Here is a 26,056-nt window from a genome sequence, read left to right as displayed (position 1 = left end):
GATGTTATATTGGTGTCACTGGTAAAAATAAATAATTGAAATGGGTATATATTTGTTTTTTGTTAAGTTGCCTAATAATTATGCACAGTAATAGTCACCTGCACACACAGATATCCCCCTAAAATAGCTAAAACTAAAAACAAACTAAAAACTACTTCCAAAAACATTCAGCTTTGATATTAATGAGTTTTTTGGGTTCATTGAGAACATGGTTGTTGTTCAATAATAAAATTATTCCTCAAAAATACAACTTGCCTAATAATTCTGCACTCCCTGTAGAGTAGAATTATCCCTTTGAGCAGTAGTTTCTCATTGTTTTGTGAAAGCATCTTTTGACCCTCGGAGTGAGCCTGTGACTTCACTCAAGGCTTATCTGATGGCAGAGAGGGGACTGTGGCACAGGGACGTTTAATTACACCGGACAGGGTTTTCTATGTCTCCACCCTCAGGATATGAAGATGTAAACAGCAGAGTAGTTATTTAGCAAATGTCAGAGATTAATCAAGAGGGTCAGCTTCTTTTTACTACTACAATATGAATATGAAGTATGCATTCATACAACTGGTTATTTTTTTGGTAGCAGGCATCTCTACTGCACACACACACACACACACACACACACACACACACACACACACACACACACACACACACACACACACACACCCCTACCTTAATCAGCAATGGGATAGCATTTCCTGTCCAATGGTGCGTCAGAAAGAACAAAGTGATCAGGTTCAACATGAGGTTGTTTTTTTTTCTTGAAACGCCTAAAAAACAAGAACATTTTGAGCCACTGTTTTACCAGGTTGATAAGTTAAAGTGAATTAATTTATTTGTCACAAACATAGGTAATGTACACATAATAATAAGTAGATTACTTTCTCAAACAGCTGACAAACAAATATCCTAATATCTAGAAAAATCAACCCTTTTGATTTCTTTATCCAGGCACACACAAAAGAGGGGGGAGGACTAAATCGTACTTGTATGTGTGTTGAATCAGCAGAAACTATATTAAGTAAGAAAATAAGCAATAACAATTATTTGCAAGCATCCCTGCCTGAGAGCATCATTCCACTGTATGGTGAGCTGTTACCTGCTGCTTGATTTTTGTGTTTTCCTTTTTATGTAAATAGACTTTTCTTTGATAAACTGATGCAGAAAAAGTTGCAAATTGATGCATAAAATTCACCTCAGCGCAGGAAATGAAGTGTGTGATGCTCAGACATCCCCACTTTTGTCAGCACCAGTTATTCATCATTAGTGGCTGAATAAGTCAGCTGAATAGGCAAAATGGAATTAAGTCCTAGCATTTGCTTGATAGTTTATACTTTCTAAAACCTTTTTTATGGTTTTACTACCTCTTTAGAGTTTTTTTTACAGGTGTAAAAACTATTAACGGGAAGATTAAAAAGATACATTTGCGATTGTTTAAATTGCCAGGTCCCAGATTTCGTCCGAATCTGTTCAACCTAAACAGGTGACATGGTGTCGACAGGTGATCGGATTTTCTTGTGTATCTGTTTCCTGAGTCCAGAGTAACATTTACTTTCAGACTCTTGCTTGATTTCTTATGTATATTTTATATATAAAAGGCATTTTTCTTTTCAGTCAAGAGCCTCTTGTTAGCCTCGCTGGCTGCGGCACGTTGCATCACTGTTACAGTGTTTGGATCAGCCTTGCGTAAACACTCCAAGTTTTTCTATTTTTTTTTTATTTTTTAATGTCCCGTCCTGCGTAAAGGAATTTGCGTCTGTTTCCAGGAATGGACAATAAGCAGGTTACGCTGCCACAGATAAACTTAATCCTTACTGTCCCTTACAGAAACTCTACAGAATGAAGCAGTGAAGAGCGGGCAGCTTGTTTCACATTGGTAACCTCTGGTTCACTCGTTATCTTCACCTTTCCGATTCTGGCGACCTTAACAGCGACTGCTACTGATTCATTTTTCTGATCGCCCTTTCATGTTGGGATTTGTTGTCATGGGAACTAATCAGGCCATTCCTGAGTTGCCGAAGGGGGGAATTCAGAGTGTGTGTGTGTGTGGTGTCGTTTGTGGTCTATTTTTTTTATCATTTTTTCTTTAGGGAGTAAAGTAAAGGTTAAGTTATCATCTTTAATTTATTATTAAGTATTATCTTCTGTTATATTCAGCCTGTGAGGACAGCACTGTTTGCACAAGTGTCCCTGTGGACTGAGAGGGTGTTAATATCATTAAATCACAGTGTCCTCAGTCTCAGATATGATCGCTGACCATATTTTTTTTTGCAGAGTTTCTTGCATTTCTTGTCATTTAATATACGGCACAAATTGCTCCGCTTAACCATGGGTGGACAGTGCTGCTGTTTCAGTGAACACTTTGACCTTTTAGGGAGGTGCTTGGCTGGTTGCTCGGCAACCTTACAAAAATGCTCTGGAACAAAAAGTAATACTGCAATTAGAGATTAGCAAAGAAACGTTTGTGCAGATTAAACAAAACCCAAATAACTCTCAAATATATATTTATATTTTTGATGATTTTGAATATTTATTCAAGTATTTTTCTAAATGATCTTCCGAAGTATTATTTCCGGCTAAAACTGTCTCTTTCTCTTCTATCACAACCAGTTTCACTGTGCTGAGATGCACTACCCGCGCTGTTGATTCCATTTAAATCAGTACAGTTTTCCCTAAAGTATATCCCAGATAAATCCATATGTTTGCAATACCTTTTCTATTCTGCAGAGTATTCTAAAATTCCGTCTTCCTGTACTTACTTTTGTTCCTCATCTGGCTAATATGCAAAGTGAATGTTCTTACGTTGTTTTTAGTGATACATTTTGGTTTGCTAGGGGTTTTCTTGGAGTTTTGTCCGTGCAAAGATAATAAAGGTGTATGTGTGGAACTGTCCAACTATGGAGACATAGTTCTGGACTCTTTGACTCTTTACTTTTTGGTTTTAGAAGTAAAGAAGCTTCTCGGATGAGAGGTGATCTTCAAAAAACCTAAAGAAGTTCAGATACCATGCATGACAGAAAGCATACTGTATGATGCATGCACTCTGGTTGAATAGTCTGTTGTTTTGGTGTTGTAAAGATGATAAGAGAAAAAGTTGAAATTGTGTAAGACTGCACTGTTCAGTTTTGTACTTGCACTTTGCATTTGACTGTATGACATATAAAAGTTTTATTTTTGAGGACTAGGTGTCTGGTTGTCCTGATGGATTATGGTCTCTGGAGATTAACTATGGTGAGAGTGCTTTTAGTTCAGTTTGGCTTCCCATTATTGTATTGATTTTAAAATTGTTATCAGATTTGTGTTTAATTTCATTTGCTTGGGTATAGTTTCTTGTTACACAGACAAGTATGACTGGAGAGTTGGCCTCTTACCTCAGATCTCCGTAATGAATGCATGTATGGGGAGCATGCATCATTTCAAAACGAGAAAAAAAAGAAGAAGACAATGGTGCTTCTTCCTTCTGCTGCCTTGATTTTAAAATAGAACTTAATTTAATTGTAATTTTGCAGAGATGCTAGATTGTCTCTTCTCTTTCCTGTATAACTTTCTGCGTTGCTGGTTGTTTGTGTGTTTGAAATAGTGTGCTGTATATGTGTCGGATATAGTAATGACTGACATGGAGACAGGTGAGCCATTTTAGAAAAAAGAAACTAAATACTTACAAAGAACAGCAGACTAAAAGTAGAAAAAAGTCAAACAGAGCCAAAAGAGCAAATGTTATGATTCCATGTCTTTTTTTTAGCTGTTCTCCTGATATTCTTCCACTTATGGTCACTAGTTATGGGACTCCAAACCAGTCATTACCCAAAAGCTCAAAGTGTAGCAAGAAAATCCCCCCTCACCACTGTGCCACCACAATCATCCCGATTTGTTGATGCAAGGAAGGATTGACCTGTGCTTTCATGTTGTCGCCATCCAAATGTTGCAGCAGAGATTGAGACTCAACCTGGCAACATTTTCACTCTTCTGTTGTTCAATTTTGATGAGCCAGTGGGAATTACAGTCTCAGTTTCCTGTTGTTAACTGGCAGGACTGGCATGGTGTGGTCTTTTCTGCTGTAGCCAATCTGCTTCAAGGTACAATGTGTTGTGTGTTCAAAGATGCTTTTCCCCAGCACACATGCCATGTGGCCCACAGCGAGCAGCCCACAGAATCCTCTCTTGGGGGCCCAGAAAGACAAAACTGCTCTGGACACTGGGCAAGTCCATATTGGGTTTGCCCAAAGGAACTCCATGTAGGTAAAAGGGTAAAAGGAAAGATTCTTATATAGAACTTTTATACTCTACATGAACACTCAAAGTACTTTATACAACATGTGTCATTCACCCACTCACACAAGCAGTATCGTGCTTTCTGTCTACCATTGAAACTCCAGTGAACACATTAAGAGCAACTCAGGGTTCAGTATCTTGCCCAGGGATACTTTGGCATGCAGACTGGAACAGCTAGGGATAAAACTGCCAACCTTCCAATTGGTAGAGGACCTGCTCTATCTCCCCCGCCCACACAGCCCAACAGCTTACTCACAAATGCCCAATGTAGACCCCAATGGGCATTTTTACTTGCTCTCCATACCTTGGTCATAAAATATGGTTATTTATGTTACTGTTGCCTTTCCGTCAGCTCAAAGGAGTCTGTCCATTCAGTGTCAACCCGGCATTTTCACCCAGAGAACTGCTGTTATCTGGATATTTTCTCTTTTCCGGATTATTCTCTGTAAACTCTGGATATGGCTCTGTGGGACAATCCCAGTAGATCAGACCAGCTCAGACCAGCCCATCTGGCACTTACAACCATGCCGCGTTCAAAATCACTTACATCACCTTTGTTTCCCATTCTGATACTCAGTTTGAACTTAAGCAAGTCGTCTTCACAATGTCTACATACCTAATGCATTGAGTTGCTGCCATGTGATCGGCTGATTAGAGATTTACATGAACAAGCTGATGAGCAGGTGTTTCTTACAAAGTGGCCACCGACTGTCTGTAACGATACCCTATAGTGTTTGAAGAACGACTGTGTTATGCAGTAACTAACAACAGATCTCCTTTCACTTAGTTTCTTAGGTTTATCCTTTCCTTCTGTTCAGTGTGACTACAGACTCTGTTGTTTGTACATGTTGTTTTCTTTTGCACTTAAAAAGAATAAACACCGCTTTTCAAATTGTTTACAAAATCCAAACACCCAAGGACACAGGTTGATTGGAAAGTGGTGGCCTTAAGCCAAAAGTCCCACTGATGTTTTAAGCCAAAAAGACACTCATTTAAGTAAACTGTCTTTAAACACCCCCCCCCCCTCACCAAATCCTCATCTCACTCCTTCTGCCCACAATCCCTCTCACAGTGAAGCTTTCCTTCCGCTGAAGCACTTCATTTATTTCTTTGCTCTGTTGCCAAATGAGCAGCTGGATCAGACAGTGAGGGGGGGAAGAAGACAGAGAAAGAGGATGGAGAGGGAGAGAGAGGGAGAGAAAGAGAGGGAGATGATGATGTTTCCAATGTTGTCCATGCATTGTAACTACAGACGGGGCTTTGTTGTATTTGCATAATGCGGGTGCAGCCCTGCCTGCTGAGAAACAGTGAAAAGCAGCATCAAATACTTTTTCCCACTGTGATATCTCATTGATTCCTCTGTTGCTTGTCAATTTCATCTGGAAAAACAAATTTACGAATATATGAGCAGGAGTGGACCTTTAAAACAAAGCGGCGCGCTTGTTCTTCGATGGGAGACAGCAGGAAGAGGAGCAGAGAGGCAATGTGATACCAGACTTTTAAACAGTTCAGCCTCCTTGAGATCAGAGACAGCTGAGAGGCAATTTAATATCCGCATGGGCAGAGCTGAGAAGAGGAAGTTTTAGACAAGAGAACACTAGAGTTTTGTTCTGATTTGGTCGGCTTTTATTCCCCTCTGTTCGACCTCGTCCCACTCAGCTTCTTTCATCTTGTTCTCTCTTTTTTTTAATATATATTTACCGGATCTGTTTGTTCTGTTTTGTTTTTGTTGTAGCCGCAATTAATTTTCCGCTCCAAGTAAAACTAAAAATCTCATTGTCACAATATTAAAATAGCTGATACTGATCCATCGTTCTCTATTCCATAATCTCAAATTGCTAATTCTACATTAGGCAGCAAGGATGCTTTAGCATCACTTTACTTAGAGGTTCTGTCAATAGCTTTATTTATTTATTTATTGAGGTGAAACTTAGCAGGGTAGATATCCATCCCTCCATTTATGGACTTTATTACATCTCTCCTAGGAGAAAAGCCAGGATACACCTGGACGGGTCCTCCAGGGACAGCCTGTCTGCCTGCAGGGAGCTCTGTTGTCAGATGGAGGCAGTGTATGTGGTACAGCCGGTCTTTGGGCCACTCTTACTCGTGTTGTTGTTGATCTGTCAGCCACCAGCTGAGAAAAGCAAAGTTAGAACGTACAAAGTGCAGAAGTAAAACTGAGTGTCAAAAACAATGAAAAGTACCCACTGCAATCACTGTCTGTGTTTTCCATACTCTATTTTTTTGTCTTTAAAGTTTATTTTGCGGTTCTCCCGTTGCTGGTGAACTCTACTATCGCTATTCCTGTGAGGCGACAGTGCTAACCACTTTAACCTTTGCCACCAGGCTAAATGTAATTTTTGTTCCACCATTAGAAAAAAATAAATAATATATGAGGCAAGGATTTGAGAAGTGCACAGCCTTAGGATTAAATTTAATTAATGGATGCTTAACGTTTAGCCAAAGATGTGGCCTTGCTCTTGGTACCTCCCTGGTTGATGTTGGGTGGCAGGTGAGAATAAGGTAATGCCTACCACCTACCATAAAACATAATGCGTGGCCCAAACAACTGAGGAAAAACTCAATAGTGCACGGGCGAGAGTGAAACACAGCCTGGGTGGAAATATCCTCCTATTTTCTTAAGTGGATTGCGATTAAATTAGGTAAAGACAGTGCAGTCATCTTCTTAGGATGATTTGCATTTATTGTCACTATCCCAATTATTTATTTTTTATTCAGCACCTCTTAGTGTTTCATATTGATTGTAAATTTAGCTGTAAATTTCTGGCTTTCCTCTCAGCTTCAGCTGTGTGAAAACCTGCTAAATTAAGATGGTGAACATGGTGAACTTTTATTTAACCTATTAAGATCGCCACTGTGAGCACATTAGCAAGCTGATGTTGTCATTTAGCTCACAGCGTGACAGCTTCTGCAGCCTTACACAGCCACTAGTGTAGTTGTATTATGGAGAGCTGGATACTGTATGCCAAAGATAAGGCCAATACTTTTGTGCCTTCTGTGTTTATTTTGGAGTTGAGTGGCCTACTGCAGCCTCCCACTGGATTTCACTCAGTCTGTAGACTAGGCACAGGGGAGGTTATTAAAAAAAAAGCCATAACACAAGATTAAAAGCTGATGTTGTTTACAGTTATAGGTGTGCTTCACAACTTTCACAAACTAAATATTTTTTCTTTTTATATTTTTATTACATAGGTAATAAAAAGATGTTGGTCTGGAGGGGATTGTTATTGCTTTGTATAGTGCGAGTGGCTAAAGAAAGACTGGTAAAGTTTTAGAGATAGTTGATACTAGAGGGTAGATAATGAGACAGCTGATATAGTTCAGAAGTCTTGAGACACTCCTCATTTCTTTATATTTTGCTACCAAGGAGCAAGCTTTCTTGTTTTGTTTTGTTTTTTGTTCCTTTCTGAAGGTCTATCAAGGTTTTTTAAGTGTTGTGTCTATACACAACAGAAAACTTAGCAAAGAACCATTTTTACATTATATACATACATTATATACATTACACACATACACTGTATTTTACACTATTCTTGAGTCGAGGAAGATGATACAGTCTGACAGGAATGCAAAAGGGTTTTTAGACCAACAAGATGATACCCAACGATGTATTAGCCAAACGCGCGGCATATTTTAGCTTTGTGTGGAGTGTGTCGTTAAAAAATCTGAGGAAACTAGACAAGTGGAAGACAAAAGAAGAAGTGCTGAGACTAAAAGGCTATCTATTATGTACAGCAGGTGAACAGTTTTTGAAAGTCTTGTCTGTAAGAAATGGAAAAAAAGAATCCAACAAAGACCTGATGCAGGACCTGAGAGATGCATCTGACCCTTCAGTTGATCCAACTATTGCTCACTGAAGTCTCATCAGTGGAAGGGTGGCTGTCAAGAAGCCATTGTTAAGGAAGGGAAATGGGGACAATAGGCTGAGTTATGCCAAATTACGCAAGAACTGAATTGAAAATCAAGGCAACATGTCTGATTGAGTGATAAATTTAAAAATTAGAAATATTTGGTCCAATCATTATCAATATATATGGAGAGAGTGACAACTGTGAGGATCTACAGTAAAACATGGTGGAGCCTCTGTTTGATTTAAGGCTGTATTTCAGCCTGTGGTGTTAGGGACATGTCGAAATTATTGGAATTACAAAGACAGCAAAGTACCATCAGATCCCAAACACAATGTATTGAAAGTATACCTGGATAGAAAAACACCCAGTAGATTGCCGACCCTTAATCTCGGTCACTCTCTCGAAGCTCTAAAACTTCACTCCTCGCATTTCGTAGTGTGTGTCGTAATCGCAGGTAAAAATAGAGGCCTACATATTTGCAACAATAAACATCTGTCAAAGTGACACACAACACTGTATAAGTCATGAAGAACTGTCTTTATAAACCTAGCTCAGGCTAGACACTATTGTCAGTCCTACCTTCAGGCAGGAGAACTTCGTGATTGTATGACAGCTTGTGCATTAATAATGTAAGTCACATTTGAGCCTGGAGTTATCACAACCATAAGGTGGGTCAACTGTAGAGTTCTCATGTGACATTGTTCTGCTGCAGGCAGAGAAATATTCTCTTTACCTTTTATTTTCTATTAAAAACACAGTTTCAATGAAAAGATCATAAACATACAGACACAGTGTTTTCATTTTGTGAATGACTTGATTTAATTAACGGCTGAGTAGTTGCAGCACTTTACTTCAGGGTTAGCAGTATACTTGTGAATTGATGATTATGATTTTCCTGTAGTTACATCTTTGACTATTTAATCTGCTACATGTCAAATAACAGGCTTCCTGAGAATAGAAAAGATGATGCCTGATGTGTAATAACATTGTAATTTCACCTCTTGTTTTTTTAGAAAATTAACAAAAAGTATAAGAAAAGTGTATTATTATCATTATTTTGGTCATTTGTTTGTGTTTTTTTCAGGAGTAATGTTACTATGTTGATGAAGAAGTTAATGACGCGCTGATTGTGGATGTATTTTTCCACTTATGATTCACTTTAGATTCGCCTACCTTTAGATTGTTTTCTTTTTGTTATGTCACTCATGAGGGACGCAGTATGTGAGATGAACTCTGTGAACTTAAACTGAATGAACTTTGCTGATGAACACCGAAAGGTCATTGCTGTGTTGACGTGGAGTGGCTGATTCACCCATGATGCTTTGTCCTTTCCCATCGTGACAGTGAGGTTGAAGCTCAGTCACTGAGCTTACGTGCTCTCAGACAAACTGGGTTTGACTGGCTACTTGATCCTTTGATAAAACTGAAAGTGACCTTTAACGTGTGCACATGTCGGTTTTTTCACTAACGATGCTCAAAAATCAGCTTGAGAGGGTTTGAAATGGACAGAATTACATAAGCAAGAACCATACACAAAAAGGCTGAACTGAAGTGAGAAGTTGAACGGTACCACTCCTCGTTTTAGTTGTCTCATGTCTGCAGTCGGGTTGTCACCATAATAGAATTTCAAACTTGATACTAATCCTTAAGACGCAGCATAATGTTTTGATACCATGTTGTTATTAAGATAGTGGCTAATGTTAATGATAAAACAACAATGTGGGGGTTAGTCTCATTTAACAGAAGGATACAATTATTTGTTTTGAAGAAAGTTTCTCATAAGGTCCCAGATTGAGGCTGGATTATGGTTCTGTCAGCTACTAGAACTAGAAACAGCAGCAGCCTACCTTAACAACCAGCATTGAAATACAAAATTTAAAAAATTAAAACAAAAATCCCCCAAAACCCTCTTCTCTTCTCTTCTTTTGTTTTGTTTTTTTGCACTTTCGAACAGCATCTTAAAATATGTCACATATACTTTATAGTTACTGTGTGATCATCACACAATGTAACATTGGTGTTGCTCTTAATGTTATTTTGGTATTTTCCTATCTTTATTTTAAAAAGATCAGATTTTTTGTTCATTTTTATTATGATATTTAAAATCAGGTTTCAGGTACTTCTCTGGGTATTGGTATTGACTTTGAAATTCTATTATTCTCACAATCTTATATCTGAGTATGTATTTTTATGAGCACATTAGTCTGCCATAATCTTAATACAGTATTTGCATTTTAAATATGCAGGTGTACAGCCAGTGTTTTTTTTTTTTTTAAACTGCTGCAACAAAGTAATTTACCACATCTGGAAAACATAAAGTATGACTTTATTTTAAAAGGTTGGTTAGCACAAAGGTGGAAACAGCTCGCCAGGCTCAGAATAAGTGAAATAATAAATAAATAAAAATATTCCTGACAGGATCTCTAAAGCTTACAGACTATTACGATTTGTGTGTTAATCCTTACAAAAAAGAATGTAAAACATGTTAGTGTTACAGGGGATTATGGGGTTTTGTGTTTCTTGAAGTCAAGAATGTTTAAGTACTAACTACATGAATCAATTTATAAAATAGCCATACATCCATAGATCATAAATATGGACAAGGTGTTTGTAGGAGATCCTACACTTTGTGAGTATTCCAAATAATATAATGCCATCAAAGAGAAATGGCTGTACCACTGGAAACAGGATACATTTGTACATGTAAACTCAATCAGTGAGACTTAAGTTGTTTTTCTTTGACTTCCCTTAATGATAAAGGAAGAAAGTGGAAGTCAGGTCTTTAGATCTCTCAATATTTTACCTTAAGTTCAGTTTTTTGGGGGTTATTGTTGTGCGCGTATTTCATGATCAGACTATGTTAAAATATTGCGGCAAGCTATTTTCTTAACTCCTGTGCAGTATGTTGTATTGTTGTATTGTTGCCATCATACCCTGCTTCTTAGGGACGTGACCTAGATCCTTCACAATGACAGTGTGTTCTCTGTCGCTCTATTTCCACCATCTCCCCTTCCCCCCTCTCTCTCCGTTTTTATTATATCATTCACTGGTTTCAGATTTCATCATGGGGATCAAATTTTCAGCAAAGACACAGATACTCTGTGGTTTTCTTTGAAAATTGATTTATAGGTTTGAAAAAGCCTTTTTGGTTGACTTTAGATGTGGTGCAATACCTCTGACTGGATTCCAAATCTGTAATTTCGTCAGATATGCACCTCTAAGTGACCTCTTTTTGTGTGGTGTGAATGAAAGATTTAGCTTCTTTTCCTAATACATGAGACTCACACTCTACAGGCTGCTTGTGCCAAGCCATAGATAACTTCTGTCTGTCTCAGTGTGTGCTGGTTAGTTTGTGGGAGATGAACTTGCCTACAGCAAGATGTGTTGGTGCCACGAGAGACCTCTGAGGCTCTATACTATCAAGTGCAGCATGGCTAATTAATTTTTGATAAGACTGAGAGGGCTGACTTGTAGGTTAAAACTCAAGAGGCTGGAGGCTCAAGAGGCAGAAGCGATGGAGGGTGGAAGAGGAAAAGAGAGAGAGATGCTCAGACTGTGATCTTCATCCAGCCTTCATCCTGCCTTCACACTCAAACGTCACACTTAAACTTACGCTTATTTACCTTTGAGCATCTTTGTTTTGAGTCGTAGTCAATATATGAAGAAATATAACAGCCCCGCGTTTTTATGACCACTTGGGGGCAGCAGAAGCAAACTGTGAGGTCAATAATTACATATTTTGGATGACATGGTGAATTTGTTAGTAAATGGTTTCTTATTCACCCACTTTCTGGAGCATTTTCAGGTAATCTGATGAATGAGCTCTAGCTCTTTTTGTGCTCTGCCTAGCTCAGTAAAACACCTTGGGCATTAGTTAATAAGGTTTGCCAGTTTGCCAGCTTTTGTGATAAGCAGGTAGTCCACAGTGGTTTTATTAAAAACACTTAAAAAAGCAGGCTTCTGCAGTTGAAAATGTGAGAAGTGTGGGTGCAGTGGGGAAAACCAGAACAGTGAAGTTATGGCCTGGAAAACGATGACTTTAAAGTTGTTATTAGAGGAAATGCCGGATGTTAAGATTCGAGATCAGTTAAGTAAGTTTACAACTTCGGTCTAAAAACAGTGCAAAAACCTAGCCTTGTCCTATGAGTACCAAGTAACCTGATATACTGTATTGGTGTCTGTGAAAAACAACGCCCAAATCTCCTGGTTCTAAGCAGGAAGTTGCTTTTTCCTGGCTTGGTTTTCATTTGATTCATGACTTTATGAATATCTTCACAAATAAATTTTTAAAATCAGCCATGTACCGATGAGGCCTTCAAGCTGAAAGTAGTTAAATCGTTACTTAATAAGCCATCACTTGCCCCAGCTGTGTTAGCTAATTAAAGGCCAATCTCCAATGTTCTTTGTTCATGTAAATGGAGAGTCCTCTTTACACACTAAGGATAGTTATGGAGTTCCACAGGGTTCTGTGTTAGTACCACTTCTGTGGATATTGTACATGCCTCCCTTAGCCAGTGTCATTAGAAGACATAGCATACAATTTCACTGCTATGCAGATGATACCAAACTTTATCTGTCCAGATAACACACATCAGTTATTTAAAGTGTAGGGCTGTCTCACAGACATGACCTCTAATTTTCTCCTTCTAAATTCAGATGAAACGGAGGTTATTGTACTCGGCCCTCAAAATCTTAGAAATGTGTTATGTAACCAGATGCTCGCTCTAGATGGCATTACCTAGGCCTCCAGTAACACAGTGAGGAATCTTGCAGTTGTTTTGGACCAGTCTTTCAATATGCATATTAAACAAATATGTAGGACTGCTTTTTTCCATTTGCACAGTATCTCTAAAATTAGAAGCGTCCTGTTCTGCAGAAAAACTCGTTCATGCATTTCTTACTTCTAGGCTGGACTATTGTAATTTGTTAATATCAGGATGTCCTAAAAACGTCCTGAAAAGTTTATAGTTGATCTAAAATTCTAGTGCAAGATTACAGGCAGGGACTAGAGAAAGAGAGCATATGTCTTCTATATTGGCTTCTCTTCATTGGTTCCGCGTTAAATCCAGAATCAAATTTAAAATCCTTCTCATCAAATACAAGACCTTGAATAATAAGTCCCCATCTTATGCTAAAGCCCTCAGAGTACTGTATCACTGCAATAGAGCACTTATCTCTCAAACTACAGGATTATTAGTGATTCGTAGATTGTTTAAAAGTAGGATGGGAGGCAGAGCCGTCAGCTTCCAGGCCCCTCTTCTGTCCAACCAGCTCCCAGTTTGGATTGTTGCTATGACTTGGCGCTATATAAATAAGACTGAATTGAACAGATAATTAAAAAAATAACAAAAACCTCTTTAATAACAAAGAAAATGTTTTTATGAGGCAACAGTGAGAGTCCTCTATCTGTTGTCTGCCTCATCAGTTGGTTAAGATGAGTATATAAACTAAACTAAACAAGGCATACAGCCTGAGGGCTGCGCTGAGAACATCTGCTAAAGAGCTGGAGACTCATGATGCTGGGAGCGAGTGTGTATGTACTTATATGTCTGCGTGTGTATGTCTTTGTGAGGACCAGTGTGAACTGCAAATATTGGGAGTGTGTATTTTAAGGTTAATACTTAGTTTTAGGTTTAAAAGTAAAGTATTTATGATGGGGTGAGAAGGTGGGTCATGCATTATATCAATTGGTTTTCTAGTAGAAACTGTAAATGTGTTTATGGATGTGTGTAGTGGTGAAAAAGCTCACTGCTGGGAAAAGAAAGTCTTATTCTTTTTTGCATTAAACCCTGTTAGAAATGATCAATGGTGGTTGCACTGACGGGAAGATCAAGGCGTGTATACAATACGATCTCATATCCTTAATTTATTTGATATATTCAGCTCAATTACGGCAAATGGACAGAAGTACAGGATGTGGAAGAACTGTTTCTCTTCAGTTATATTTTGGGTTTCAGATGGTTTACAGTACTGTGCAAAACTCTCCATGACACCCCTCATCTTTATATTTGTATTGCAGGAGCCAGACTTTTTTATCATGTTTAAAATGTTTTGTTTTTGTTGTAGTTTGTTTTGTTTTTTTCAAATTTGAAGCCACTTCACACTGACCTTTTGAATTATTCATGCATATAAAAGGCACCTAACTCTAGGGATGAATCAGTGTTGTGTCTACACATAACATACATCTTACCAAACAGCCCATTTTAATTAGTCTCTTTAGGCACTTTGTTACTAGCAGCCTGTTACAATTTTTCTCCTATTTCTTTAAAAATGGCAGAAAATACCAAAAGTAATTATTGGTACATCTTAGCATTGTGTGTCCCAACAAACTATCTGCAGTCGATGAACAGTGAAGAGTGAAAGTTGGTCCATCTACTGTTCACTAAAGCCTCATCAGAAATGGTCTCAGTTGAACGGTGGCTGTCAGGAAGTCATTCGTAAGGAAGGGAAACCAGGAGTAAGGGCCAAGCAATGCCAAATTACATAAAAACTGGACTGAAAATCAGAGTCAACAGATCAAATGGAATAATGAAACCAGATGGGTTATTTTTGCTTGAAATCATCATCAATATATACAGAGGACGTCAGGAGAGAGGTACAAGAGCGAGCGTCTACAGCCATCTATAAAGCATGGTGGAGGCTCGGTCATGAGTTTGGGCTTTGGGCCCTTCAGACAGTGGTGTTGGAGATCTTGTCAAAATTGATGAAAATGTGAATGCAGAAAGTTATCATGAAATTTTTATCCACCATGAAGTATTTGGAAAGTGTCTGATTTGCGACTGCTTCATTTGCCTATTATGACTACAGAAAATACAGAATTCTAAATAAGTAGTGATGTTTTATTATAACAAAAATAATTATTATAGCCACTTTGATGGCAAAGAAAATCTTTGCATGTGACAAAAATGTCAGTTCTCTATCTGTTGTCTGCCTCATCAGTTGGTTAAGATGAGTATATAAAATAAACTAAACAAGGCATACAGCCTGAGGCTTTAGCAGATGTTCTCAGTGCAGTCTGAGAACATCTGCTAAAGAGCTGGAGACTCATGATCCTGGACGTGTGTGTATCCGCTTGTATGTCTGTCTTTGTAAGAACCAGTGTGAACCTTTAAATATTGGGAGTGAGGATCTTTTGGGCTGTACAGTACTTTGTTTTTGTTTTAGGGTAAAGAACTGGTTCTAGGTTTAAAAGTAAAGTATTTATGATGGGGTGAGGAGGTGGGTCATGCATTATATCAATAGGTTTTCTAGTACAAACTGTAAATGTCTTTATGGATGTGTGTAGTGGTGAAAAAGCTCTCTGTTGCATTAAACCCTGTTAGAAATGATCAATGGTGATTGCACTGACGGGAAGATCCACGAGTGTATACAATACGATCTCATATTCTTAATTTACTTGATATGTTCAGTTCAGTTATGGCAAATGGACAGAAGTACAGGATGTGGAGAAGAACAATTTATTATTATATTTTGTTTTCAGTTTTGAAGGACCTTTTGAAAGCCTGAAGAGTTACCACTTTTGCACTACAAAAAATTGCAAGTCTCTCTCCTTGAAAGCAAAACATCAAGAAATAATGGGTAGCTCAGTACTTTATCTGCCCCTGGTGGACAGCTTTTACTTACCCTGTTTCACTGGCCATCCTTCTATGCTTCTTGAAACTTCCATATGTTTTAGCAATTTGAACTTATTTCCATCCTGAGGTACCCTCAAGTATGACTGTCGCTGTAGCTCAGCGTTGAAAACAAATTAAAATCTTTTTTTTTTCCACGTTATCTAACAGTGAAGGCAATTCCATGTTGGATTGTGTGTTACTGCTGCACCTCTGAAACACATCTGGTAGGAACACAGCTTGAAGCAATTAGAGGTGTGAGGAAGACTGAGAGAACAGGTAGAAGTTGTTGCAGTGACAACAGCGGTTGCATGTGTATGAAGAAGAGAACACCCAGGGGTTTTTATTATGATTATACAAACATCATGTTGTGGTAAATTATATAAAATCACCACAATCGGGTTGTACTAGTAAAAAAACGAATCACAGTGGTGTGTTTAAATAGTCCTTTTTTATGATGGGGTGTTGTGCTATGCTTTTTTTTATCTTCTTTTATCAACATTGACTCTTTAGTTTTATTTCATAAATATTTTAAACAATGGATTTTGATGCTCATTTGTTAACATGTCACAGAAAATTTGAAGTTTTGTTAACTTTTGGTAACCTACACTTACACCTGACACTGACGTGCAAAACGTAGTTAGAAAATAAGTCGTGTTAACTGCTCACTCTTGCACACATGGCCTCGTGCTGTGAGAGCACTCGGGTAAAATGCATGACTGCATTCTGGAATAACTGTCGGGATGCTTAGTTTGAAAGAGATATGAAGCGGCATGGCACAGTGAAGACAATCTGCTAAAAGGAACAGACAAACTATCGTGTGAGTCAAAGGAAGAATTTAGATATCCTCTCATTTACACTCAAACCACTCAAACTGACATTTATCAAATCTAAACCCTGCTCTGGACTGATGGGACTAAGTTTGGAAAATCATCACATTTTAGATTCCCTATACACTTACTTTTGAACCTTCGTTTCTGAATATGGTGTAACTGAGTCTAAATTCAAACCACAAATTTCCCATCGGAGGTGACCAGTGGTTAACGGCGGAGAATAAAAAGCAGCTCTTTCCTCCAAATTTTGAATTGGTGGTTTGTTGTGGCTCTCAATGTTCGGATAAAGACATTCATCTGAAACTGTGCGACAGTGATGTGATGTTTTGTTTCGAGTGATCTCTTCGCATTAAAAGCCCCCTGTTCAGTCAGAGACCATCTCTCCTTCCAGCATATGCTTGGCCTCTACTTGATGAATTATGTACCCTCACAAATTACCAGTCTTGCCACCCGTCTGGCAGCCAATTAAAATTTTAAGATACAGATGTTGTCGACATTCTGCTAGCTTTAGTTGGCACTTCATCTAAATGTGCTTTTTGATATGTGTGTGTAGTGAGTGTGCAACATTTGAAAGAGGAATCCATTACGTTAATGTGACAGAACCGGAAAATTAAAGAAGTCTAGTATCTTGAAATTTCTTTAAAGGCTGCCAACGTTAGTGTAGCCACACAGAAGGTTTTAACCTCGTCTCGTACCCATCCATACATTTTCTTCTGCTCATCCGTGTCGCTGGGCGATAGTCTAAGCAGACCTGCCCACACCTCCCTCAGAGACACGCTTTCCCCAGCAAGTTGGTTTGTGCCAGCATCTCCTCCTAGTTGGATATGCCTGAAACACCTCACCTAGAACGCATCCTAGTCAGATGCCCATGCCAATCGGGTCCTTTCGATGTGAAGGAATAACGACACTACTCTGAACCCCTCCTAGCTCCTCGCCCTATCTTTCGACACCCACTGTTTCTGTCTGCAGTCTCATTTTTTTTGGTCACTTCCCAGAGCTGAAGCCCATAGATGAGCGAGGAACTTAGATTGACCAGTTAATCAACAGTTTTGCTTTCACACTCATCTCTCTCTTTACTACAATAGACAGGTGTCTGATATATTACAACTTAATGGCTTGACTACTACAATCCCTGATTCATGTATATTTACTCTATTTCTCTAGTTAATCTTACATTCATGTTCCACTCATAATTTCGTTGTACATGTACAATGACACGAAAGGGCTATTCTATTCTATTCTATTGTAGGCATTGCACTGGGCTATAAATGTGTACATGAATAGGTCTCTTGCAATGGCAGGCTCAAAAGTGCAATAGCTAAGCTCTACAGTATTATTGAGATGTAAATTTCAGTGCTGCATGTGAAAAGAGTAACAGCTGAGCATATAATTCATAAATGAAAACTATATATATAGTTTATAGTATAGTTTTTGTTTTTAAATGACTACCCACCACTGAGTTTCACATATGCATATACATGCTTGTATGCTTCTACTTCCATATGTGTCCACGGAAGTGCCAGCGCTAAAATGTCAGCTTCAAATTATTTACCCATTTTAAACTGTGTGGATAGGCCAAGTAAAACCAGACTTATGATAATTAATTTACATCAGGCTTTTTCGTGAATACTTTCTTTGAGTCAGGTTTCTTCTGATTCACTGCTCCTCACAAACTTAAGGTTGGAATGGAAGGTGGGGCTACTGCTCATCTGCCTGAGATGATCATATTACTCAGGTACTTCTTTAAAGAAAGGTCAGTTGAGAGAAACGTAGCAAGCAAATATGCTGACGTCTAAATGATTTAGCACCCATGAACTTTATTTTGTACCCCGCATAAGAGAAAAAGCACTCATGTGTACAATATTTACATTGATCTTTGATAAATGCTGCACAACCCAGAAGAAAACAGAATCTCAATCCTGGCTCCCCAAATCATACAGGTCGAAAACAAAAAGAAATCCTGTGTGAAACTGAACATTCTAGTGTATTTGTGCCTACGCTGCCCTTGTTATTTGAAATTGTGGACATGTATAACACAAGCATCTAACATTGTGTCAGTATATGTATATATAACATAAGCTGAAGGAAGGTAGTAGTCTGATTGGCTGCGTATACTGTATATCTAATGAAAAGCAAGTTCTGCTTTATTGTCCCTTAGTAGTTGTAGTATACGGCTCTACTGATTGATACCATAACATAGAATTCAATTTCTGTTATGAATAGGCCGTTTGGAAATGGCTTCTGTTACTGTTGCTGACAGGGCTTTTCAAAATACAGTTTATAAAATGCACAATAAAGTGTTACCACCCAGGTGAAACAAGAATTCTGAGGTCTTTATATTCTGATATCAAATCAATCTTCAAACAATGAAGATTCGTGATAGATGGAAAATTCAAACAATTTAATTTAGTGTTGTAAAACAACACACATTTGGCTTTTTTTTAGCAATGAGATCTAATTTGGAACTGCATAAAGTTTGCTGAAAAGTATTAAAGGTTGTTGGAGCTGATATCTGGTGAGGCATAGTGTTAAAAGGGTAGCGTTGTACCAGTGGTCTGTATGTACGTCCATTAATCCATTTTAAGTGACAACGTTCAAAGTTCAGAGAGGCTTCTTATGAAATTAGGAATAATACGAGGGTTCAAACTTGACCAGCCAATGATTGAATCACCAACCTTTCACTTAGTAGATGACCTGCTCCACCTCCTGTCGCAGCAGTGTCTTCCAGCTGTTGTTTATTCACTTATCTTTTAAGCACCAGCCAAAGAGGGTGTTCAAAGAAAGAGAGCACTTAAGTTGTACTTGCTTTATTTAAATAACTACCACCTGACCACTTACTCCAATTATAATCATTTAGTTGTACAGTACATTACAAGATGTTATTATCATTGGTACTTATCCATCCATCCACCCGTCCATCCATTTATTTTCTTAATCACTTGTACAATTCACACTTGCAGATAACTGACATTAGCTGAGATACGTTACAACCCAAACAGGTTGCCAGGTTATCATACGTGTAACACAGAGAGACAATCATTCGCACTCACATTCACAGTGACTGCCTATTTAGAATTACTAATTAACCTAACAAGCATGTCTTTGGACTGTTGGAGGAAGCATTTAAATCCCATACCTAGTGCATATGATTTAGCCTGTAGTTACACCAGTGAGTGGATATTGTGTTGTTTTTGGAATAAAAAAAAAGTTCTCGAGTCAGGAATGTATTTGCTTTATGATCCAGAGACAACTTTTGGTACTAACATCCAGGCACAATGTGAAAAGTTTTCCCTCTACAAACATTTCAGCAACATCACAGCGGAGGTGTTGGAAGTTCGCTTTTGTTGAACGCATCTCTTAATCCAACAAGCTTACTGTAGCTACACCCTCTTTCAGAGTTGCAGTATCATAATTAATCCACAACCCATTTAACAGTGAGTTGTACTTTCTGCAGCTTCACATAGAGATTAGTGAACCTGCTAATCTCCAGTAAGAGACAAACTGTAATAAAAACTCACCTGTCCTAATCATTGTTTTCATTTCCAATCTCTTTGACTGTCTGTGGCCCATCCCCTCTTTGATTTCATTATAGTAGATTTAGTGATCTTCATATTCCCCTCCTTCTCATCTGCAGTATCTTTCTCAGCCTTGAAACTTAACAGAGATGGAAACAAGCAGTTATATTCTACTTCACATATTTTAACAGCAGTTCTCTGTGGGTTCCTTGGCAGACGTGATATGATCAGGGACTGTTATGAAATTTATTGCTGCTGTTAAAAAGGGAGTTTCAGGGATCCTTGAATAAGCTACACAAACTACATAAAAGATCTATGTCTCTACCTTTATCTGTCTCTTCTCTCTCTGCCTCTTGCATCTCCATACTCTGAGATTTATGAGCTTTAGAGATGTAATTAATCAATTCCTGGTCATCGTATTCCTCCCTAGTTTACATTTACATATTAAATTGAAGGTGAGCACTTTGTCTGCCATCTATACAATCTCTGCTCCCAGAGAGAGAGATAGATAATAAAGGGCTGAGCGGGAGAGACAAGCGCTAAAAAGAGGCTGAAAGACACACATTTCCTCTTTTGTTTCGCTCTGCTGACCTTTTTCAAAACAAACTTATACTTCTTTAAAGAAAAGTCAGTTGAGCGAAATGTTAGCAAATAAATAAGCCGATGTCTAGATGGATTTAGCACCCATGGACTTTGTTTTGTACCCCACAAGAGAGCAAAAGCAGTGATGTTTACGCTATCTACATTGATCTTTGATAAATGCTGTGCAGCCGGTCGTCCGTGGGAAAACTAAATCTCAGTCCTGTCTCCCGATTTATTTCTTTTGTTTTGCTGCTGATGATTTTCAGTAGCGCTACACTTGACTCTCAAACACTTTAATACCCGCTCGACGCCAGTGGCAACCTTTTTGTCCCTGAGCTCTGCAGCTGAAGCAGAAAATGGGGCAAAAACTCTTCAGTCTGTCTGACTGATTATCTGTCTGACTGCCTGACTGCACGTTTGAAAAATTTACCCCGATACATTACGTGTCGGCCTGTTTAGCCACTGAAGAGCAGCACGACTGGGAAATAAATCCTGGCTCGCACAAGCATGTGACTGACATGCAGTGTCCGGGTCCTTCGGTCAGCAGAAATCCATCTCATTAACTGGCAGGTTGCGCACACTCACACATTCGCAGACACATCATTCAAACACGCACCCTCGAGGCTCGGTCTTGGCAGTTTTAACACTGCTGCCCACAGACAAAAGGCAGCCAGCTTTTTGGACAGGCCACGACCATCAGCTCAGTCACCCAACATGTGTTTAAATTTATTACATTTTGCCTCAAAAGTCAGCATCAGAACGCAGAGTAAAGCAGATGGTACAGCATCGTACCCAAAGGCTGGAAACTTTGTCAGTTGGACAGGTCATTATTTGAAAATGTTATTTTTCTGGCAGTAAAAGTTTTTCTTGTAGAAAGTTAGAGATGGCACGGTGGTTAGCACTGTTGCCGCACAGCAAGAAGGTCCTGAGTTCAATTCCACCATCAGGCCGGGGTCTTTCTGTGTGGAGTTTGCATGTTCTCCCCGTGTCTGCGTGGGTTCCCTCCGGGTACTCCGGCTTCCTCCCACCGTCCAAAGACATGCAGCTTGTGGGGATAGGTTAATTGGATAACCCAAATTGTCACTAGGTATGAATGTGAGTGCGAATGGTTGTTTGTCCCTGTGTGTTAGCCTTGCGACAGACTGGCGACCTGTCCAGGGTGTACCCCGCCTCTCGCCCTATGACAGCTGGGATAGGCTCCAGCGCCCCCCGTGACCCTGAAAAGGATAAGCGGAAGTGAATGGATGGATGGATGTCACCAAAGTACTGTTTAGGGAAACCTAAACATTTTGGAGTGCACACCTGGCATGTCTTTTTTGGATTGAAGCCTTTTTCCAGGAAAGGGTTTTCCTCTTAAGGTCTTTATACACAAGTCACATCATTCAGAGAAACCATTCTGCCTTCCCTGCCTGCCGCCGCATGGATTTTTTACTAGCCATGTGTGCATTTGTCACAGCGTGAAGTGCTCCAACTGTTATATTTCCACTGTAGTGTCAATACACTATTAAGGATTATGCCGAGTCAGACTGCACATACAACAGTTTGTTTACAAGTTGACTTCTTCTTTATTGGGATCACACAGAAGTAACATACACACATAACTGGGCGTGGTGCCCCCTACTGGCGATGGCTTGCATAGCACACAATAATTCTTGGTTCATACATAACACCAACCTCAGCTGAAGTTTGACTGTACAAATTACTGAGTGCTGCACTGTGCTCTGCTTAGTGCAAGCCATTGGAAATAATGGCTTTCAGAGCACAGCAGTGCCTTTGTCATTTCCTGTCTGAAAGCCTCATTAGACTTGAAAGGATTAGTTGCTCAATCAAGAGAAACTCAGTCAGATATGCTGATAATTAATAATTCAGTTAGTTTTGCTTGTAAAAAATGACAACTCATTTGCAAACTGAGAACTTTAGATGTTTTTTTTATTATTATTCAATGTTAAGTAAATGCCGCTGAGTTTTTGTTCAGCTGAAAGAGAATTTCCAAAAGCCATCTTGTGCCTTTGGAAATCACTGTGGTCATTTTTTATTAGAATCATTTCATGATATTTCAGTGACAAGTTAATCACCTTGAATGAAATTGCCTGATTTAAGTTCTGATTTAAACCAATATGCATCTGAGTAAGTAATGACCTGTTTTAATACCACATGTAAGTTTTAAACAGGTTTCTAGACTTGCTGGAAACTTACTGGAAACTTTATTAGGAACACTAGTACTGGTTTGGACTCCCTATTGCCAGTGCAAAAAGCCCATGTGCTTTAATGTTTGATGTGTTGTGTGTTCAGAGATGTTCTCCTGCACGGTTGTAACAATTATTTGAGTTATTCTTTGCTTCCTATCAGCTCAAAGCAGTCTTGCCATTCTCTCTGAACCCTTGTATCAACAAGGCATTTTTGCCAAGAGAACTACCAGTCACTGGATATATTCTCTTTTTATTCTCATTTTTCAAAATGTCTATCTACCAAAGTGGTACACGAGTGTATATGTTATGTTGGATTGGATTTTAAAAACTGACATATATGGTCACCTGGACTTATTTTGTAATTTTGGCTCTGAAAATGGTTGAGGAGTTGGTAATGTGAAGTGCACATGGTAAACTCTAATTGGAGCTTTGTTTCTGTGTCCAGACAGCAGTATGCTGTGAATGCTTTGTGCTACAGTAATGCTTCTCTTCTCTTCTTTACAAAACCTTTTTGTCTTTAGCACAGATGCTAACATAGTTACAGTCATTTAAAGAGCACTTGTAAAACGGGCCCACCGGATGGATAATTAAAAAGATAAAACTCTCCCGTTTCTTTAAGTGACGTCTTCACTTAAAGATGGTCTTGCTTTCGCTTGTATTTGAAGACAGAGTTGTTAGGACAAGAATAATTTTTCCGGGTATGCAAAACCTCCTCTGATTGTCTAGTGTGTCTGTCTTTTTAACCTGTAGAGAAACTATGAGCTGACGTTCATTCAGAATACCAGCATTCATATACAGATATCTATTACCGCCTCTGTCTTTCCCTTTAATTCTTTTTCTTTTCATCAGAAAGTCTCGTGCCTTTCAGGGTTTTTATCATCATCTTCAACCTCATCTCCTCCTTTTCTCTCATTGATTGGAAAAGCTATAAACCTTCAGTATGATTGGCCTGTGGGAATGCTCTAAGTGCTCCCTCTCTCTCTCCCTCTCTCCTTTTGCTCACATGTTCATTGCATTGTGTATTCCCACTTGCCTTCTCATTCTATCATAAATGCTTTTTAAATCACTTGACTGGAAAATTGACTTGGCATGTCAATTTGGCTGAACCGCCCCAGTCAAGGCTTGGTGTTTGTTTGCGCCTGTAGATGCTTTTATTGTTGATTCTGTTTTTGCCAAATCCCCATGTGTACTTCTTTCTCTGATGAGAGAGAACTCCTAAATTTATTTCACTGCTATTAAACCAGGCATTTCGAATACGAACAAGGTCACAGAATACTGAAAATGCCAGCGGAAGATCGATGATGCCCAGTTTGATTTTATGCAGCAAATGGTACAAAAAGTCACTGCACGGAGTCGAAATGCACAGCTTCAATTAATAACACTTCACCTGTTCCTGTTTAAATAAGAAGCCAAAATATTAATGTTATTTAACAGCACAAAGCCATTATTTTAATGAAAAAAGATTTATTAGTGTAATTAAAATGAACTTAAGATGATTTGGCTTCATCCTAAAGTATTTCTTTCTTATCTAACTTCTATCTTCCAGGTCGCTGAGGCTTTCCACATTTAACGCTGCGAGACTAAAGAGGACCGTGTTCACCATCCAACAAAGTCTGATGGACCCGTGAGCAGACATGTGAGAAGAGATCGACCCAACAGACATGTCAGCTGACGCTTTACACTTTTCTTCTTTACAACGATGAACATCTGAGCCATCTCTGGTATCGGCACATATTTAGAGCTTTGCAGCACTAGCTACTGAAGTGGACTGCCTTTTAATTCTGGCATCAGCCATAGTTTGATACTTTGATGATGGCCAACTAAACCCTTTACCACATTTTCATATGAGTATGTTCACAAAGCCACCTTATTTTGTAGTTTAAATTGATCTATCCATGCTTTTCACCAGGCTAGAGGAGTGCTGTGATAAATAGAAACTATAGCATTTAGTACTTTTTGTCATGCAGGGAATCTCAGGACACGCCAGAAACAAGCTGGCTGATCACATTTTGGGAAAAGCAGGCGTAGGTGATGGTGTACCTTGCCCATTCTCATCAGTAATCCCATGACCCCTGCTGAAGTCAGATCGTTGAGTATGAAATAACCTAATCAGAGATCTAACAGTAGCCTGATTTTACCCACATGTCCGTCGGGATGAGCGCATGCCCCTAACCTGGCCACGTCAGCGTTGTCGTGGCTGGCCGCCGCAGGACAGTCGTCTTCCTCTGCCATGACCCGGCTGATGTTGGGCCGGACTCTGGAGCGCATCTGTAAAGGCGTGCTGCTGCTCTGCCTGCTCCATTTCCTCATCATGATGATCCTGTACTTCGATGTGTACTCGCAGCGCTTCGACCTCTTCAGTCGCTTTAACAATGGCCGCAACGGATCCAGGAGCAATGTTAGTGGGGCAGGGAGCGGACATCATTATTACTATTACAACCTCTCCAGGCCCAACGCCACATTAGCCAGCTACCTGGCCACAGGCGAGCAGCTGGTGCCAAGTGTGCAGCCGGAGAACACTCAGACACCGTCTCCCAAACCACTGCCACCATGTCCTGAAAGCCCGCCTGGCCTTGGTGAGTAATAATGTCACAGACTTCTCCTACATTTCCCTCGCTTTTTTCCAATTCTTTTGTAGTTACAATAACGAGTTGTTTTCACCCCAGAACACACACACACACTCACCCTTAATATGTTTTCACAGATTTTCTGATTGGTCAGTGTAGTCGCTCCTCACATGTGCATTATGTACAAACAGGTAGATTTTTTGTCTTTATTGTCAAGCTGTTGGCGGTGACTTTAAATATGGTGGAGCTACCCGGGAGAAATTTCACAGTTGCCTTTCACAAAAATGTGAGATTTAAAATATTCCTGTCTGTAGTTGTGTTTGTCTGTGACACTTCCTCTTGGGAGGCGAAACCATGGGCACAGCAGCAGTCTGTCGATTCTACTTTATCTGGCCTGTCTTTGTCATGTAGCCAGCAAGCTAACTGTAGATAGACAGGATTCTGCATATATCAGGGGGATGTCGATGACACGAACAGATGTGAAGCAGACGTCTGTGTGCATCTCTGTTTGATCTGACTTTTAATGCAAAATGAATCTTTTGAAGATGTGAATTTTTTGCCTGAGAACAACAAAGATTTCATGATCATATTTTCTAGGAGAAGCTTTTCCCTTGTAA

General features: G+C 39.2%; 1 protein-coding gene across 1 annotated transcript in view; it reads left to right on the top strand.

Annotated features, from left to right (window-relative positions):
- Positions 1-26,056, top strand: part of b4galt2 (UDP-Gal:betaGlcNAc beta 1,4- galactosyltransferase, polypeptide 2) — a 235,737-nt gene that overhangs the window by 2,686 nt on the left and 206,995 nt on the right. The window contains exon 2 of the mRNA XM_076876403.1: positions 24,419-25,448. Within this exon, the coding sequence (XP_076732518.1) occupies positions 25,103-25,448 (346 nt within the window). The 5' untranslated portion in view covers positions 24,419-25,102. The remainder of the gene's footprint in view (positions 1-24,418; positions 25,449-26,056) is intronic.

The sequence above is a fragment of the Maylandia zebra genome, linkage group LG18 (genome assembly GCF_041146795.1).
Source record: "Maylandia zebra isolate NMK-2024a linkage group LG18, Mzebra_GT3a, whole genome shotgun sequence".
NCBI lineage: Eukaryota > Metazoa > Chordata > Actinopteri > Cichliformes > Cichlidae > Maylandia > Maylandia zebra.
This window is presented reverse-complemented; position numbering and strand designations above follow the sequence as displayed.